This window comes from Lytechinus variegatus, chromosome 3, assembly GCF_018143015.1.
Source record: "Lytechinus variegatus isolate NC3 chromosome 3, Lvar_3.0, whole genome shotgun sequence".
Classification (NCBI taxonomy): domain Eukaryota; kingdom Metazoa; phylum Echinodermata; class Echinoidea; order Temnopleuroida; family Toxopneustidae; genus Lytechinus; species Lytechinus variegatus.
The window spans coordinates 74,669,468-74,689,119 of NC_054742.1; the positions used below are offsets into that span (position 1 = coordinate 74,669,468).

Consider the following 19,652-nt stretch of genomic DNA (forward strand, 5'->3'; position numbering starts at 1 on the left):
TTCACCGAATATAAGAGACAAGTTTATTATGTGTGTTATGGGCTGAGTGATAAATTCGGCAACGAATTTGATCAATTTAGGTAACGAATCGCACCCCATAGCCTTATCATTTTGTAAATTCAAGATATGCCTATACACCTCACTTTCATTTACTAGTGTGAAATGAAACTGTATTTTGAGGCAAATAATCGAAAGAATACGTAAGATCTGAATTAACTGTGGGCTCTATAATTGAATTTGCTAACTGGGGTCCTATATTAACAAAATATTAACAAAAGGTTCGTTTAATTTTTCGGCAATCAGAATAGGATCATGAATATCAATATGTCCCGTATGACACATGAAAATGCAAAAGTTTCTACTTTTATTTTTGATGATGCAATCTTACAATATCAGTTTCTCTTTATTTGACCCACGGGTCACCAATTTATCCTATAAGGATCTACTTACTGCCCTTCATTTTTCAATAATTGTCCTATTAAAAGTTGTCCCGTACGACACACAAAAGTATACTGCATTTCATTGCTCGATTTGGATTCAGAAACTATAAACAGTAGGCCTATTTTAAGTAATTGATACGACATTAGGTGAACTAAATAGGTATTTTTTATCTCCATAGAACATGAAATACGTGTTTCTAACCATTTTAATTGACTTCATGTCATTCTTTTGTGAATCCCTTTAGCTTAACTGGTGATTTTCACTGGTCAGAGCTGGTTAATTTCTTTTTCATTGAGCATGAAAATAAAACTTTTATAATTGATTCACCTTAGCATGGAAGATGATTTCCTGTTGCATACTACTGTGAAATTGTTATAAGATGTAAGAAAAAAAATTTACATATCAATCATCTACTTGGACATACCTTGATCATTATTTTTTTTTATAAACTGTATTGAAACTCCTTACTTTTCTCCAGTTTTTAAAAAATCTGGAAAATAAGACAAACCATATGGTTTCATAAAATGCAGAAAAGTTAAAAAAATTGAAATTGCATATCTTTACAAAAAAATATTTTGTGGAATTACGAGTAATGTAAGAGTTGTGACATATTATCATCAGCCAAATTAAGTGATTGAATAAGTCAAAGAGACATAAAGTAAGAAAGCATCGCTTCAGTTTAGAGATGTCCATACAACACATTTTGAGTTTCCCGTACGACACATTGTTCTCGAAAATTATAATTTGCTTTATTTATTCATGAATGTTTATTGTGCTTTCTTTCTATGTGTTTCTTTTGGGGTAATTGAATATCAATTTTAGTTCAGTTTTTATGAAAATTATCTGTCCAACTCACAGACTTGAGGTTTCCAAAAAAGCCACCTTTTCTGCGTCCCGTACGACACATGATTTAGTGCTCCTTGCCAATAGCATGCAGACAATTTTTTTTTTGTACATGTACAAGTATTATTGAACCTTTCTCAGTGTACATTCTGAATGAAGCACAACATCCAGAAAGTCTGACAGGCCTTGGTTTAAACCCCTAATTGCTAATATCTCTGTTGGAATTCAGGCCTGTAAAATCAGGGTTTCTTTTTTTAATAGATCCCTTATATTTATTTGTTTATATTTTGTTCTGAAGTACCATTGCTATGGATAGATGTTAACAATTTCATTGAGTTAGAGTGCCATATGAAAAAAAGGGTGTATATTTTATTTCCCTTCACATTTTCTAAACAAAATATATATGTGATGCATAATTCGGCATACACTGTATTAACCTACTTACATGTAGTGTGATTACTTTTCACTAAAACGATGAAACTAGAGCAAAGCATAATGTATGTTAAAGAATCTGATACAGCTTAATGATACTGATCGCTACTTTATAGTGTTATCTATTTTTGTTTTCCGTTTGGCAAATTATTGTTGTCACGCTTATAATTGATATTGATTGCTACTTGGTTTTTAAAGCTATTTTGGTCTTCAGTTTGGGAAATTGTATTTGTCTCGCCTGAACGAACTTCGGCAGAGACCTCTTGATCACTTTTCTGTTAGTCTATTGGTCTGTTAACAGTCCATTTGTTTGTTACAAAAATGTTGGAGTTTTTGATAAACTTGCTCTTTATTTTTACATCAAGTATGTTCATACTTCTTTCATGTGATCCTTGGGTAATAACGTACATGTACATGTATGTGTCTTGAGGATCTAGGGATAAAAAGGTCAAGTTTTTGTTCAAATTGCTTTCTTCTTGAGATGTCATCGTGACTTTGCAATAAATCAAGTATCACTGATCGTCTAGCATGAGTTTGAGGTCACATGATTTAGGGTTAATAAACTTTGACAATGTGGGGTATGAACATTGAAATCATAAACAAGGTTAAGTTTTTGACATCTTTGAAATTATAGTGATCTATTTCATGAAACTTAGATATAAGGGCAGTCAAGTATCACTTTGCACATATATTTCAGTTAGTATTTTATTATCAATGTATGGTGTTTTCAGAGCTACCAAGTCTCACGCATTATGCGTGAGACTCAAGCATTTTGGACTCTTGTTCATCCCCTCAAATCTCTGTCTCACGCAACTATCACAGCCTATCCCCATATACATTGTACACAATGTCTGTGATCTCACTCAGATTCACAGAAAATCTCATGCATACATGTACATGTAGCTGGTCTTTGAACTTGGCATCTCTGTGTTTTTGTGAATAATTATTCATCTTAGCCCTAGTTTCAATTGAAGTCACATGCCTAAATTGCTAAAGGGCCATATTGTCTGACTGATGTCACCAATGTTTTTGTTTCCAATTACAGACCATTCACAAAGAAAAATGGTTGTCATTAGAGAGAGTAACATACATGGATCCTAGAGGAAGAGAGAGAACCTGGGAAGTGGCTGAAAGAACAACTAAACCAAAAAAAGAAGGAGCCAGTGATTGTAAGTATGTGGTCACAATCTGGTATATTTTCAGTCTGTAAATAGTTATGTCCCAGGCCCCCCCCCACTTCGGGTCGGAGGGACCGCAAGCGTGTTCCCAAAATGTCTGGTAAAAGGGGAGTGTTTTTGTTTTTTCTCTCTCTCTCTTTGGACTCCTGAGAAATTTAAAAATCTTTCCTATGGTATAGAGGGTTCCCACAAGCAGTCATATTGGAAGACAAACAATAAAAACCTTTGCATCAGACTATGAAAAATTATTGTTTTTATGGTTTTGCTATTGTTTTGTCCTCCAAGATGAATCAGGGAACCTCTATTGTAATGACAGCTCACCTGAGATGGGGGGTACATTGAGCAGTGTCCCGGATGCGCGTTTCCGTTTTACACCCTGGCGAAGGCATTTTCCGGAAAAGTAGCCAAAAAGCGACTAGTGAAGAGTCTACGTCTACGTTTGTTTACATTATCAGCTGGGCGCGCGATCCAAAGTCCGCACCGAAGTTATCCCGCAGAACATGCCGTACTTGCAAATGGTTCAATACGAATGTTTGCCTTGATCATTTGCCTTGCCGATTTGCTTATGTCTGTCTTTCTCTCTATCTGTCTATATATCTATCTCTATCTATCTATGTAACTGCAGTATCTATCTATCTAATAATCTTCTCTGTACTCTCTCATTCTTTATCTAACATCTATCTATCTCAAATTCTCTATCTCTCTCTATCTATCAATCCATCTGTCTGTCTTTCTCTATTTCTCTCTACCTACCTATGTAACTTATCTGTTAATTTGTCGCTCTTCTCTCTCATTCTTGATCTACATGTATCTGACATCTATCTCTCAAATTCTCTATCTATCTCTCTATCCATCTATCTATCCATCTGTCTGTCTTTCTCTATTTCTCTCTATCTATATTTATCTATTTTTAACTAGAGTATCTATCTATCTGTTAATTTGTTAATAATCTTCTCTGTCTCTCTCATTCGTTAATTATCTATTTAATATCTCTCTCTCTCTATCTATCTATCCATCTGCCTGTCTTTCTCTTATTCTCTCTATCTATATATCTATTTTTTTAACTTATCTATCTGTTAATTTGTTAATATTCTTTGTCTCTCTCCCTCTTTATCTAACATCTATCTATCTCTCATCTATCTATCTATCTATCTATCCATTTGACTGTCTTTCTTTATTTCTCTCTATCTATATATCTATCTATGTATCTATCTATATCTGTTAATTTGTCTATCTTCTCCGTCTTTCTCATTCTTTATCTTTCTATCTATCTAATCTGTCTCTCAAATTCTCTATCTCTCTCCTTCTCGAGCATATCTGTCTGTCTTTTTCTCTTTGTCTGTCCATATTTCTATCTATAACATCTCTCTATCTATCTATCTATCCTTCTCTCTCTTTCTCTCTCTCCCCTCTCCCTCTATATATCGACCTCTGTCTCTCCCCTCTCTCTATTTATCTATCTACCCATCATCTCTCCCTCTTCCTCTCTCTTTCTATCTATCTATCCACCTCTCTCTCTCTCTCTCTATTTCTATCTATCTATCTGTCTATCTTGTCTCTATCTATTTATCAGTCTTCTATATCTATCTTTCGGCAGCTTCTAAGTGTATCAATCCATCAAACTTCAATTTGTCTTTCCATTATAAGTATCTGTTTATTTTGATTTTGTCTGTCATTCTATTCATTTAGTTAATAATTTATTTTTAGAAAAAAAACTATCATAAACAACGCGACTGCAAAAGCATGTTCGGATTTCACTCCTGACTGCCGCTCTCTCTGTACATGAAGTGCCGAGGAACTCTGTGCTCTGATGAGTAACTGTGCATGCATGCGGTGGTGGACTCGCCTGTGTCGCACGCTGCATGCAACCAGCGACGTGTGTAGACTCTTCACTAGTCGCTTTTTGGCTACTTTTCCGGAAAATGCCTTCGCCAGGGTGTAAAACGGAAACGCGCGTCCCGGATAGGGGGTGCTTTCAAAGGGAGGGAACGAGCATAGGCATACTCTAAATAACACTGAGTGGGGGGGTTATGTCATAGGTTTGAATTCATAATCAAATCACAGAATGCTTGATGTGCTACAGGGATACTCTCCCCAATAATAAGATAATCTGAGATAAAAAAAAGATAGATAATCTCCAAGCTCGTTTCGCAGTACTTGAAAGTGCTCAGAAGTAGTGTCATGGATAATAGATTGACATTTCCCTTCTTTAAGGCCTGGTCACACGACCTGAGAGTTGTTGGAGCGGTCGTGGAGCGGAGAGAGAAAAATCATCACCGCTCGCTACCATTCACCATTTTCGATTGTTTTTTTTTTTTTTTGATATTTTCCCCAATTTTGTGAGCGAAATTCGACCCTCTCTCCCTACCGCTCCACGACCGCTCCAACAACGTTGAGCGGTGTGACCAGGCCTTAAAGCACAGAATTAATATTTGAAAGTTCTCTCAACCATTGTGCCAAAATATTAACGTTAACGGACAATAGAGAATAAATAAATTAATGTTTCTTCAATTTTACAGAAAGAACATAAACCTAAATCAATTTATTTATTTTTAAAAGAAATTAATTCACTCCCAAAATTCTATGAATGAGCCAAAACTGTAACCTTGATTTAGCATTTCTGCAGAATTTGTTAACTTCTAAACAGACATCGTGAGTGTAAAGGAATGTTTAGTTTTATTGTCCATTTTTGTCTCGCCCACCAGAGGTGAAGGCGAGACTTAGGGATCCAAATGTCTTCCGGCGTCCGTCCGTCGTCTGTCCGTCACAAACCTGTAATGACACATAACTCCACAACCATAAGTCCCTTTTCAACCAAACTTGGATGGTAGATGGACTTGGGGGACCTGCATGTTATGCTGCAGTCGGAGGTCACTTGGTAAGGTCAAAGGTCATATTCAGGTCAACGTTAAAGTTTACATGCAAGACTCTCTTATGACACCTAACTCCGCAACCGTAAGTCACTTTTCAACCAAACTTGGATGGTAGATGGACTTGGGGGACCTGCATGTTATGCTGCAGTCGGAGGTCACATGGTAAGGTCAAAGGTCATTTTCAGGTCAACAATAAAGTTAACGTGCAAGGCTCTTAAGACAAGTGTTATTCCATCCCAGTCATTTCACAATGAAGTTTCAATGTAATTCTCTTGCGTGCCCTCGCAAATCACAATATTTCTGGTTATTTTTCATAAGTGGGCGAGACACAAAATTGCTATTGCCTTGTTCTACAAATTCCTGAAATATTTGTATGGAACCATCAAACCGAGCCTTTCAGTTCTGATTCATTCAGAAGTGCAAAGTTAGACAAACTTCTGTTTGATTTGGCACTTTGACTACATCCCAAGATATCTGTTGTTCTAGTAGTAGAAGTACAAGGCCCTGGTCAGGATGTTGCTGGTGTCGATTCATTTTGATCATCAGCTTTCAAGATGGTTAATTTTTTGTGTATCTTTGAAACTAATGTAGGAGCATTTTCCTCCTTTTGTATTTCAGTGGTTTTGATGATCATTTCTCTTCAATTCTCTCCCACATTTTCTTTAAAACATCAAAGATCTTGTGGCTCATCCAAATTAAGTGAACATTGAATTTGTCATCACTTGAAATGGCTGGTTTGTGTCTTGTAAATCCCCTTCCTTTCCGTTTGAGAGTTGCTGAAAAACACTTGAAAACTCTTGCTGAATTGGCAGTCTTTGTGCTTGAAAATGTTCTTAGAGTTAAAGGTCAAGTCCAGTATTTATGAACAATATGCATGTCAGCATGACAGCTTTAAGCAGCATATTTCTGCACGTTTTGCATGGTTTTTGCTGCTCTGAAATGCTGTGGAAGTGTTTGGCATATCTTATCTTCCGATCACGAATTCAACAACCCACAAAAATGTTGGGACCCCTACCTGAGACTTGATACATGTATTACACCAACACCAACTCACACAGAAAATTTGAATTTTAAGTTCGGTGTTACATGTTTTTGTCTCACCTGCGAAGCAAAGTGAGACTATAGGCGCCGCTTTTCCGACGGCGGCGGCGTCAACATCAAATCTTAACCTGAGGTTAAGTTTTGAAATGATGTCATAACTTAGAAAGTATATGGACCTAGTTCATAAAACTTGGCCATAAGGTTAATCAAGTATTACTGAACATCCTATTAGAGTTTCATGTCACATGACCAAGGTCAAAGGTCATTTAGGGTCAATGAACTTAGACCATGTTGGAGGAATCAACATCGAAATCTTAACCTGAGGTTAAGTTTTTGAAATGTCATCATAACTTAGAAAATATATGGACCTAGTTCATGATACTTGGACATAAGGTTAATCAAGTATCACTGAACATCCTGCATGAGTTTCACGTCACATGACCAAGGTCAAAGGTCATTTAGGGTCAATGGACTTTGGCCGAATTGGGGATATCTGTTGAATTCCCATCATAACTTTGAAAGTTTATGGATCTGATTAATGAAACTTGGACATAATAGTAATCAAGCATCACTGAACATTTTGTGCAAGTTTCAGGTCTCATGATTAAGGTCAAAGGTCATTTAGGGTCAATGAACTTTGGCCGAATCGGGGGTATCTGTTGAATTACCATCATAACTTTGAAAGTTTATTGGTCTAGTTCATTGAACTTGGACATTAGAGTAATCAAGTATCACTGAACATCCTGTGCTCATTTCAGGTCACATGACCAAGGTCAAAGGTCAATGAACTTTGGCCGAATTGGGTGTATCTGTTGAATTACCATCATAACTTTGAATGTTTATGGATCTGATTCATGAAACTTGTACATAAGAGTAATCAAGTATCACTGAACATCCTGTGCGAGTTTCAGGTCACATGATCAAGGTCAAAGGTCATGTAAGGTCAATGAACTTTGGCCATGTTGGGTTTTTTTGTTGAATAACCATCATATCTCTTAAGTTTATTGGTCTAGTTCATAAAAAGTGGTCTAGTTCATTAAACTTGGACATAAGAGTAACCATGTATCACTGAACATCTTGTGCGAGTTAGAGTAGTATTCATAGTCAGCACTGCTGCTATATTGAACCGCGTGATGCAGGTGAGACGGCCAGAGGCATTCCACTTGTTTTTATTTGAAGCCCACAAACAGGCGGCATACAGGATGAAACACCCTTTTAAATTAGCTTTTATTGTTAATATGAGTAAATCATTACAGCTTTGTACATTTTAATGAAAAATGATATTTACTCTTTCTGATTCTTTTAGTGATTTTACCCTTTGCATCCTGTACTTAAGATTTTACTGCAATTTCTCACCCATTTCACTTTCATCATTGAGACTTCTCACGTGAAGTTGAGATGATCAGCAGCCAGAAGCATGACGTCATGGGCTATCAATATCACGATCGGTATCGTACTTCAGAACTTAAAATCTCTCATTGGTCTTGAGGTAAAGATGTGCAACACATGTTTTTTGCATGTGTTCAAAATCATGCTGCCATAATAACTACCGAATAACTAATAACTACATATGGCCAAAACCCCAGGAAAACTCTTTGCAGATCAAAATACTTCCCCAGTTTTTGATGAGTGTTCATGAGAGTTGGCACCAACATTGTTCTTTGGGCAAGAGCATGCAATTTCCTTTTCTAAATGTGTTTGAAAATGTGTCGCCATGGTAACAGCATGTTATTGCAAAAACTGGAAAAGTAGTTCCCAAGATTTTTTTAACGTTACTTTTGAAACTTGACGTGAACGTTCATCTTGGGTAAAGTCGAGATGTTTGATACTTTGTTGCCATGGTAACATCATAGGGCAAGGGTAACAGTCATTATTTATTGGTAATTCTAGTTTTGTTTTGTTTTTACTGCAGGTGTTGCTATGATAGCCATACTCAATAGATTGCTCCACTATGATTGTATTGTACTCGTCAAACAATTTCGGCCACCTATTAAATGCTATACTATTGAATTTCCTGCTGGTAAGTATGCCAAATATATCTGCTTTATAAGATTTTTTTTTTAGGGCAGGGGGTGGCTCAATCTCTGAAAACTAATTTATTGTCTCTTGGTCTGTTGATCCACTATTAAACTCCTTTTAATGATACAAGTATTTTTATGATAGTGGAGAGATTTTCCAACAGATATTTCTTGTGTTTTAGGGTCAAATGTGTTGATTTTTTTAAGGGATCCTCATCTCTTGATGTAGAGTTAATAATAATAATAATAATAATATATGTGATTTGTAATGCGCCAAATCCACTCGGCAGAGAGCCCAAGGCGCAGTGAAAGAAGAAAGAAATAACGAAAGAGAAAAATTACAAATATAATAGTAATAGATTTAGGAACAATTAAGAGTAGGAAGCATTGAATAGATGAGTCTTAGGGCCATTTCAGGTACACGTGTACACACACAGTCAAGTCAGTGCATGTGCACTGAATTTCATGACCTTGTACACGGTAGCATCTGTATAAAACTTGCATGGGAGTTGTAAACAAGTGAACAAGCTCACAGCCCTCACAATAATTCTAAGTTCTCATACGCTGCACAAGTTTTAATCACTAACATTCCAATTTCATATCCACCCTGAAGCCACAGGACTCACCCACAAGTAACCACTAAGTATGCAATTCCCTAGTGAAACAGTCAAGAAGATCAGCTTAAATTTCCCGCTGGACACAAGTTTAGCCACACACTCGCATTCATGTTACAGCTCACATGAATGTGTTCTTCGGAGGTTCAAAGTTTGTTGACCTCGAGACATCTCGTAATTTTTCTGATGTCATTGTTTTGACCCCTCTCTCTAATCTTACATCCCACCCTTTACACCCTCCTCCCCTTGACTTCTTTTTATCCACCATCTCTCATTCTTTCTTTCTTGTCTCCACAGTCCCTTAACTCCCCCTCTCTCCCTTCTCTATGCTGATCAGGTTGTTTTTCTCTCCCCCTCCCTTTCTTCATCTCTCTTCCCCCTCTCTGACTGTGTCTCTATATATTGTCTGTCTGTACCACCTCTCTCTCCCCCTCCTGATGAGCTCTCAACTTTATATATATATTTCTCTACATCTAAATATTGAATCTACTATTATTAGAGATTTGTAGGGATGGCATAGCTCCAGCCACAAATATTCCAAGCCATCATACATTTAGCTCAAATCATGTCTTTGTTTGAAATCATACTTATTTGAGATGTACATAGCGACTCCTCCGCCGTGTCTGTTTCGGTCTTTATGAAAACAAAATCATCTGTCTTAAGTTTAGAATCAGGTATGGATGAGTCACACATTGTTTCATTCAAACAAATTACATCAGAAGGCTCATTTTTAAGTAGGATTTTCAGTTCTTCAATCTTATATATCAAACTATAAATGTTTAAGTCAGAAAGTTTATTAAATGCCTCTTTGTTTTATTGCTGGGATCCATTGATCCATTATTCTCAATCAAGTAGTTTATCAGTGAGTGAAGTTCAACTGCATAACAAGGCCTACATGTACAGTTGTCCTCAAAATTATTCATACCCCTTGTGGAAAAACATTCTTTGGTAGATTCTTTACTTGTAAAAGCTATTATGATGTAACTTTCTTTGTATCTTTTGTCTGCTTGTTGCAATGCATGATTTGACATATGAGCTGGCAAGTCTTCATTAGCATAATAATAGATAGGGTCGAAAGTTATTTTTTGCACTTGTTCAGAATTATTCATACCCTTGCCAATACCTCAACAAAAATGTCCTTTTATGACAATGCGCATTATTTTCACTGTCTGGGAATGTGCTATTCTTTGTTCTATAGTTATTTCAAGATGTTCCAATGAATTAAATACCCTCTTTGTTAAACAAGCCATTAAACAATGATGGAAAATAGCATCTTTCTAAAAGGGTATAAATAGAGGAAAGCATTCTGGTAATTCTCAGTCTCTGATAATCATGGCCAAGAAGAAGGAGGTCAGTGAGGACCTACGGCAACGTATTTTGAATGCCCACATTGAGGGAAAAGGTTACAAGGCCATTTCAAAGCAGTATGACGTCCCTGTGGCAACAGTCCAGAGCATAATCAAGAAGCACAAGAGGTACAACACTGTGAAGAACCTTAGTGGGTGTGGCAGGAGGTGCAAGGTGTCTCCTAAACTTGCCAGGAAAATCTGCAGAGAGGTCAACAACAACCCCCGGACCACAACCAAGGCCCTACTTGAAACGCTTGACCGGTCAGGGACGAAGGTGTCACTGTCCACCATGGAGCGAGTCTTGCACAAAGGAGGTCTCCATGGAAGCAGGCCTCGGAAGACACCGTTGCTCAGGAAGAAACACCTGAAGGCTCGACTGGCCTTTGCTAGAAGTCATCTGAAGCAAAATCCAAGCTTTTGGTCAACCATCCTGTGGTCTGATGAGACGAAGTTGGAGTTATTTGGCCATATGGATGTTGAATACGTCTGGAGGAAGAAAGGGGAAGCATACAATCCAAAGAACACTGCCAACCGTCAAGCATGGTGGTGGGCACATAATGCTATGGGGATGTTTCTCTTCCAGTGGCACAGGTAACCTTGTTAGAGTCAAAGGAATCATGAAAAAGGAGGATTACATCCAGATCCTTGATGAGAACTTGAAGGAATCTGCCGAAAAACTCCAACTTGGCCCCAACTGGAAGTACCAACAAGACAATGACCCAAAGCATACCGCCAAGCTGGTGAAGAAATGGTTCAAGGACCATGATGTCAACGTCCTAGAATGGCCAAGTCAGAGTCCTGACCTGAATCCGATCGAGAACTTGTGGCGAGACCTGAAAGTCAGAGTGATGGCTAGGAACCCGACCAACCTGACCCAGCTTGAGGCCTACGCCAAGGAAGAATGGGCTAACATCCCGCAGGAGACGTGCAGGAAGCTTGTGGACACTTACAGGAATCGTCTAGAAGCAGTCGTAAGAACAAAGGCTATGCTATTGACTATTAATGAAAGACATTGGACTCAGAAAACCTATAGGGTATGAATAATTTTGAACATGACATTGTTTGAATATCTATGAATAAAATACCCCTGAAAAGAGAAATTTCTTGAATTGTGCATTGTTGTTATTCTTTCACTTGTAGGTCACACATAAATCATAGAGAAACTTGATAAAATGCATTCATTTCATCACAAACATGAAAAATCACAAATATCAACAAGGGTATGAATAATTTTGAGGACGACTGTAGATACTCAGGCCAACCCTGTTGAGCCTTTGTCATTGGAAGCAATGGATGGAGATCTGTCGACTTTATTATCCCTCTTGGAAGGGCCATCTTAAAATCACACACAAATGATCCTAAAACTTCAACGTAGGACTTTTGTTCAGGTGTAGGCCGGTACTGCTCTCGAGGTCGCTCAAAGTTGCGTCGTAGGATCGACGCAACAGCCTGCCATGCCTTGTTGATGTGGACTCCATCCCTGCCATGATGCTTGTCACCTATGTTATCATTGTCAATGAAACTCCAACCCCTATCATATGCAGCTCTCTTCAAACGAGCTTACTCTATCCGCAAGACCCCTCTGGTAAACCGATTCCCATCTGCGGTGTATTGATACCAGACAGGTAGACGCTACATCCCTTCATCGAAATCACATCAGCTAGGGCAATGATTTCATCGGCAGTAGAAGGACTTCCATTAGCCTTTACATCTTCAGTAGCCTTCCTGAGGGATATATCAGCCACCTTTGCTCCTGGTTTAGAGTGACAGACTACCTTACGTTTCTGCTCAAGATTCGGCCCTCAGTGTGCTTAATCATCGAGTCACCTTCGATGATAGCAGGTTGCTCGTTGAAACGGCTTTTACGATGCCCTTGTCGAATTGGTTGGCTAGATGACACAGATATGGCATCAGTTCTTCCTCTTCTGGGGACAGCATCAGATACATCTACATGTAGCTCTGCCGTGCGGCAGTATTCATTTGATTGTTTGGTTGTTGATAGATCCGTAGGAATCTTCAAACCATTGCCTTCGCTACGTTCAAAGACAGTATCAGGAACTTCACAAAGGCGTTGACGGCGATGTCCTTCATGATACTGTCTAATTTGATCAGTTATGGATATTGCACTTGTAGACTCTGCTTGAGGAGAGTTTCCAGTCTCCTCAAGAACATCAAACTTGTTTTCAACCGAATGGTTTCAACAATCTTTTCAACTTCCTGTGGATTAACCCTCGTGATAGCGTTCACTGAAATCATTAAGATTCTCCTCCTTTTCACAAGTTCTCACCATCAATCTTGAATTCAAGCTTCAAAATTCTTTCTGCGAGTTTATACACACATTTTTACACTAGATTAAATAGTTCGTATAGATCCATTTCTTCTGTGTTGGTTTGCTTATCATTTTTGCTACTTTGTGCATCATCATGGATATGCAAACGATTTAATTCATCTATTGCACCTTGCAGCCTCTTAGCTAGCATTTCCTTAACACCGATCTATTGAGTCCACGTTTCTGTAGTTCAGTTTTGAGTTCTTTACATCGAGTCTGCTTACAACTAATGCCATTGTGACATCATCATAAAATTGTTGTTGACCCACCTTGCCACATTCACATCACAGAGCATCATCGCGTCGCGTAAGGGATAACAAACCGCTAAATATGTTCAAATGACTAAAAAAAAGATGAAGTGAATTAACCAAATTAACAGTATAAAATGTTCCAAAGCTTTAAATGTCAGTAAGATATGAGAAAAAGGGTAATACGAAGCTCACTGCTGTCAATGACCAAACAGTTAGGTAAGAAACATTTCAATCAATTATGGCTGCAAAATGTTTATTTTTTCCCGGAACTGATAAAAACACATCCTTCCGCTCTGAAATAATGTGGGCAAATAATGCAGTATAGATGATTAAAACAATTATTCTGGTTGTGAACATATACATAAAATGAATGATTATAAATGATGGAATAAAATGAGAGGATTAAAATGATTGAGTCGACCTGATTTTCTCCAACTCTCTCTCAATCTAGCCCACTCCCCTCCCCTATACATGTCTCTATCCTCTCTCCCATCTCTCGATCAACTATCTTCCCTCAATCAAATTGAGCTTCTGTGTGTGCATGGGATAGAAGTGTACACTGTTTGCAGTGACCATGCCTCAATAGCGATCGAGTGGCGGTCATGTCAGTGTCATATCTGATCTTCCTCCCGAACTTTTGAGTGAGATTGGCGATTGTATGATATCAAAGCAATATACAGTCATTTAAAACACTTTACATTTGCAGTATATCAGAAAGAAAAATCAAGTGAACAAAATGTGAGTATTGTAATCATCAGTTCCTGAATTATTGGTGGAAATTCAGACAACGCAAGTTGTCATACCTAACATAGCTGGCTGTTTTTGTTTACAACGTGTACACAACCAAAAAATATGCCGTGTACATGTGCATCAAAAATGGACTTTCAAAACGGGCCTAGTAGGATAGTAAAATTAGGCCTAGAGACAAAAGCATTTTCATTTTACAAAGCTTTTTGTGGGAAAAATAGTCAATTTGAGGACACCAAATTGTGACATGCTCAAAACAGGGTATACATGTGAAGCAATTTATCTACATATGTATTTTGTCAAGAATGCAGGGAATAACAGAAAATTGCAAATACATTGTCACTAAAGGTCTCAAATTATTGATTTCCAAAAATGGAACGCACATTACTCTTGGTGTCCAGCTTGTATTTTGGTAACAAATGTTCCACAGCACAGCTAGAATATGGACTAGTTAATGAGATACCTTTATAGTAAAACTTCTTCAATTTGAAGAAATCCTTGAATAATGGATAAACAATGAGAAATTGCCTTCAAAATTAGGGACATATTGTTGTCATCAATACATGTTCTGCATCCATAGTTCTGTTAATTTATAATCTGAAATAAACAGAAATATATAGCACAAAGGTCTATAAAACAGATGAATATTAATCGATCCAGAAATAGATTTTTTTTATGTGGCAGCCACTTTCAATTTGGTGTCCATGTTTGGACACTGTGTAACAAATGTTTCATGCATTTTCAGAGGTAGGAGAAATCTGCGAAGAAATTAATACCCCCACGTCTAACTGGCAGGATATAATCATATGTTAGCACAAACTAAAAACATTTAAGTTGTTGGACTTTTGTGTGAAGAAAATGAGCTAATTCTCTAAATCTTAGGTACATGGGTGTCGATCGGTATTCTTGGTTGGGGGGGATGATTGACACAAATGTTCTTGTGGATGGGGATATTTCAACATTACCCCCACTATATAAAATCACAAGTTAGGACATTTGGGAGTGGTTAATATGCATGGTGTTCTTGGAAATTCCTTCATTGTTGTAGTGTACTATACTTGTATAATTTTTTTGAAAATTCAATTTGTGTTACAAGTAAAAGCCTATTCTAAACTCATACCGAGAAAAAATGACAAAAATTGACTGGACCATGTACATAGTGATCTGTTTATTGAGCATGATGTATACACAGGGGCGTCGATCCATTTTTCAGATGGGGGGGGGCAAAATTATGAATCAACGTTCCAAAGGCGCTCGATCACAATATATATATATGTATATATATATATATAACTCATGAGAAAGAGACACATATCTCACCTTCACCAACAATGCGAGCGCGAAGCGCGAGCTAAATTTTTTTAGTATGTCATGAAAACAGGAAAAATGTACCTGTTTACGTTTGTTTGTAGTAACTCATGAGGAGGGTCGATCATGTATCTCACTAGAGAGCGAGCTGATATTTCTCTATATTCTGACCTGAAAGCTTGATATTCTAAGCATTTTTGGTACCAATGATTAAGATGGGTATCTAGAAGAACAATAGGCCTAGATGCGAGCGCGAGCTGAAAATTTTGATATTTTGATCTGGAAAAAAGGACATTTTAATGGAAGATATATATCCAACAAAAGATTATTGCAAAATCAAAGTTCTTTTGAGGTTTAGAAATGAAAACGGGACATTATATTCACCTATATAATCATGAAAAGTATGGGGTTTTGGTACATGATGCGAGCGCGAAGCGCGAGCTGAAAATTTTTATATTCCAATCTGAAAAGCAGACATTTTGAGCATGATTTTAAATCAAGATCGAGTTGGTATCTCAATCTCGCTTGCTGATTTTAGTGTAGCATTACAATCTTATTTTATTTTTTAGTTGCACATGCGGAATTATTGGGAGGGGGCAAAACGATATGTTTGCCCCCCAATATTTTCATTGGTGGGGCGATCGCCCCCTGTCCCCCCCCCACCCAGGATCGACGCCTCTGTGTATACAACTTCTCTCTTAAATCTAACCTGACTGGCAATATCTTTATTCTTCTTAATGCATGATGATAAACATGCAGATTCGGACCAATTAAGACTAGCACAAATTACAACCTGTGTGGCTTCTCGTGCGCCATCGGGCTTACCGTCATTCCTTTATTTATCTTGCCACCCTTTTACTCCCGTTTATTTTTCCACCCTTTTGAGTTAATGATATTTAAATTAATTTATTCACCACTGGTGGGATGGAACACCCAATCAACAAAAGTTGATTTTCGTTGGGGTCCTTTTATGTCATGTGTTAAAAAATATCAGATACATGAACATTTCATTCTTTTTCATCTTGAACCTCCACCCATCTGTTTAATAGTCCTGAAAAAGATTGTTTTTATTTAATAACAATATACACAAATTGCGAGGGAAAAAATTGATTGATGGCATACTATAATCATCATGATCAAACTTTTCATTTTTTCATCATCATTATTATAATTTTTTACCCTAAATTATTGGGGGGGATGATAATACAGGCCATCCCCCCACTTGAAATATTGGGGGGGATATATCCCCCCCATCCCCCCGTGATCGACACCCATGCTTAGGTAACATTTGTTATGGTGGATAACCATGTATAATTCATGAAAATGCCAATAGAGACCTATACATAAGAAAAAAACCAAAGTATGTTCATATTATTGGAGACTGCTTGAACTGTCTTCCCTGGTTATATGGATATCTCATGAATGTTTATTGATAACTCAGTGTGTTCAGAGCATTTTATTACAGAATTTATATTTTTAGTCTGATGTCATACTTTCCCTCCCTAGTATTGTAAAATTACTCATGTGATCTTGTAATTATTCTTTTAATTTGCAGGATTAGTTGAGCCAAATGAAAGCTTAGAGGAAACAGCACTTAGAGAATTGAAAGAAGAGACGGGATATACAGGAACAGTGTTATCAGTATCTCCAGGTAAATGCTTCAATGAAACTTGGTCCCATATTCTGAACTCTGGTTAATTCAAATTCTAATCTACATGTATGATTTGAGTTTAACTCTGGATATCCTTGAACATACATGTATGAGAGATGGTCAATGATTAAAGTTTAATTCACTTACATGTGACTGTCCTCCCAGTTTATTCTTTTCATATTTTTTTACTTTGGTCCTTTGATGTCCGCCTCAATTTGGCCATTAGAACCTTCCAAAGTCCCAAAAAGGTCTAGAATTCTACATTTTGAGAGACTATGATTTAGGGAAATTTGTCTTTCTAACAATGCTAGTATATTTTTTTGTATGTGTCTCACCTGCATAGCAGAGTGTGACTATAGGCGCCGCTTTTCCCGACGGCGGCGGCGTCAACATCAAAACTTAACCTAAGGTTAAGTTTTTTGAAATGACATGACTTAGAAAGTATATGGACCTAGTTCATGAAACATGGCCATAAGGTGAATCAAGTATTACTGAACATCCTATTAGAGTTTCATATCACATGACCAAGGTCAAAGGTCATTTAGGGTCAATGAACTTAGACCATGTTGGGGGAATCAACATCAAAATCTTAACCTGAGGTTAAGTTTTTGAAATGTCATCATAACTTAGAATATATATGGACCTAGTTCATTAAAATTGTACCTAGTTCATTAAAATTGGACATAATCAAGTATCATCAAACATCCTGCATGAGTTTCACATCACATAACCAAGGTCAAAGGTCATTTAGGGTCAATGAACTTTGGCCGATTTGGGGGTATCTGTTGAATTACAATCAAAACTTTAAAAGTTTTTGGATCTGATTCATGAAACTTGGACATAATAGTAATCAAGTATCACTGAACATCCTGTGCGCAGTTTAGGTCACATGACCAAGGTCAAAGGTCAATGCAATTTGGCCATAATGGGGGTATCTGTTGAATTACCATCATAACTTTGCAAGTTTATTGATCTGACTTTTGAAACTTGGACATAAGAGTAATCAAGTATCACTGAATATCCTGTGCAAGTTTCAGGTCACATGATCAAGGTCAAAGGTCATGTGAGGTCAACGAACTTTGGCCACATTGGGGGTATTTGATGCAGTATTTGGTACCCTGGGGTACCAAATAATAATTCGCCATTTTGTTGAATTATTTATTTTATTTTTTGCGCTGTACCCTGGTTACCAAAAAATGTGTACAAGTATATTTTAATGTTTTGTATAGATTTTTTATTTCTTTTTTAGTGTTCTAATCTTCTAATCTTCACTGTTCAATAATAACACCACCCCCACCGCGTGTACCGGGGCGAGTTTTGGACTATATTAAAAGCTAATCTTTTGTGTAAGTTAGCTGTCGAAAAGTATACTTAAATTCTTAAGTATAACATAATTTGTTTACTATTATTGGCATTAGATTGTATCAAAGAAAGGAAATAGGCGTTGTGATCATTGTCCCCATTCATTGTCATGATTGTCGCACTGATCGTACGACCGAGATCAACATGACAACAATGTAACTGTACACTATTACAACACGAGATGGCGCTGCACAACGCCGTACCCTGGGTACTACGGTACCTCGGTGTACGGCGTGGTGCATCATTTGTTGAATTACCATCCTATCTCTGTAAGTGTATTGGTCTAGTTCATAAAACACGGAAATAAGAGTACCCAAGTATCACTGAACATCTTTTGCGAGTTTTAGTAGTTTTCAAAGTCAGCACTGCTGCTATGTTGAATCCTGTGATGCAGGTGAGACGGCCAGAGGCATTCCACTTGTTATGGGTCACTATCACTTGTTTAATTTCTTGGTAACTTTGTTCTTTGAAAGAACCATAGGAAAAATTTGCCTTCAAGCTTCCGCACTTTACATGAAACTTTGACTTTGACCGTCGATAGGAGTATAGTACAAGGAAGGATCTGACATTGGTAGGGTTCTTTGATCTTGGCCAAGATGCTACTTTGTTGATGTTGTTTGGATCAGGAAGTACACTGTTAGCATTGATGACATAACACAGGTACATGTATGTAACTTACAAAAGAACTGACACTTAACTGGCTTGAGTTTGAGTCCGGCTTCTCTGAAGCGTTGGAGTACTTCAAGGAGATTGTGTAGGTGTTCATCAAATTTCTTTCCCAGTACAAAACAGTACATCCTCTATCGCCAGATACAAAAAATCTTGGTGAAACTACATTCCAAGCAGTAGTACCACGCTCCATGGCCTCAACAGCTCTCAACCAGCTACATGGTGATCCCGCTGCCGGACATTTTGGTACCCGAAGAACACTTCAAAGGCCAAATCCTCTTGTTATTGGCCATTTGTACACAGAGATATTGTGAACTATTGCCAAACTTGTGCAGCATGTGAGTTGATGAGATTGCCAAATTCCAAGTACCGAGCATCACTTCACAATATCAACACAGAGCGTCTTCTTCAGAAAGTATTTGCGGATGTTGCAGAGCTCCCTACTTCCAGAATAGTCTCCTGATTTATACTGGTAGTTGTTGATCTTTTCAGCAAGTGCACAAATATTTACCCGATGAAAGATCAGACAGCTCCGACTATAGCCAA

At 37.6% G+C, this 19,652-nt stretch overlaps 1 protein-coding gene across 1 annotated transcript in view; it reads left to right on the plus strand.

The window, feature by feature from the left end:
• The window catches only part of LOC121412156 (ADP-sugar pyrophosphatase-like), a 31,525-nt gene extending 13,193 nt beyond the window's left edge, over positions 1 to 18,332 (plus strand). The window contains exons 3-6 of the mRNA XM_041605061.1: positions 2,762 to 2,885; positions 8,721 to 8,828; positions 16,980 to 17,075; positions 18,325 to 18,332. Coding sequence (XP_041460995.1) covers positions 2,762 to 2,885; positions 8,721 to 8,828; positions 16,980 to 17,075; positions 18,325 to 18,332 — 336 coding nt within the window. The remainder of the gene's footprint in view (positions 1 to 2,761; positions 2,886 to 8,720; positions 8,829 to 16,979; positions 17,076 to 18,324) is intronic.
• Positions 18,333 to 19,652: the final 1,320 nt, after the last annotated feature.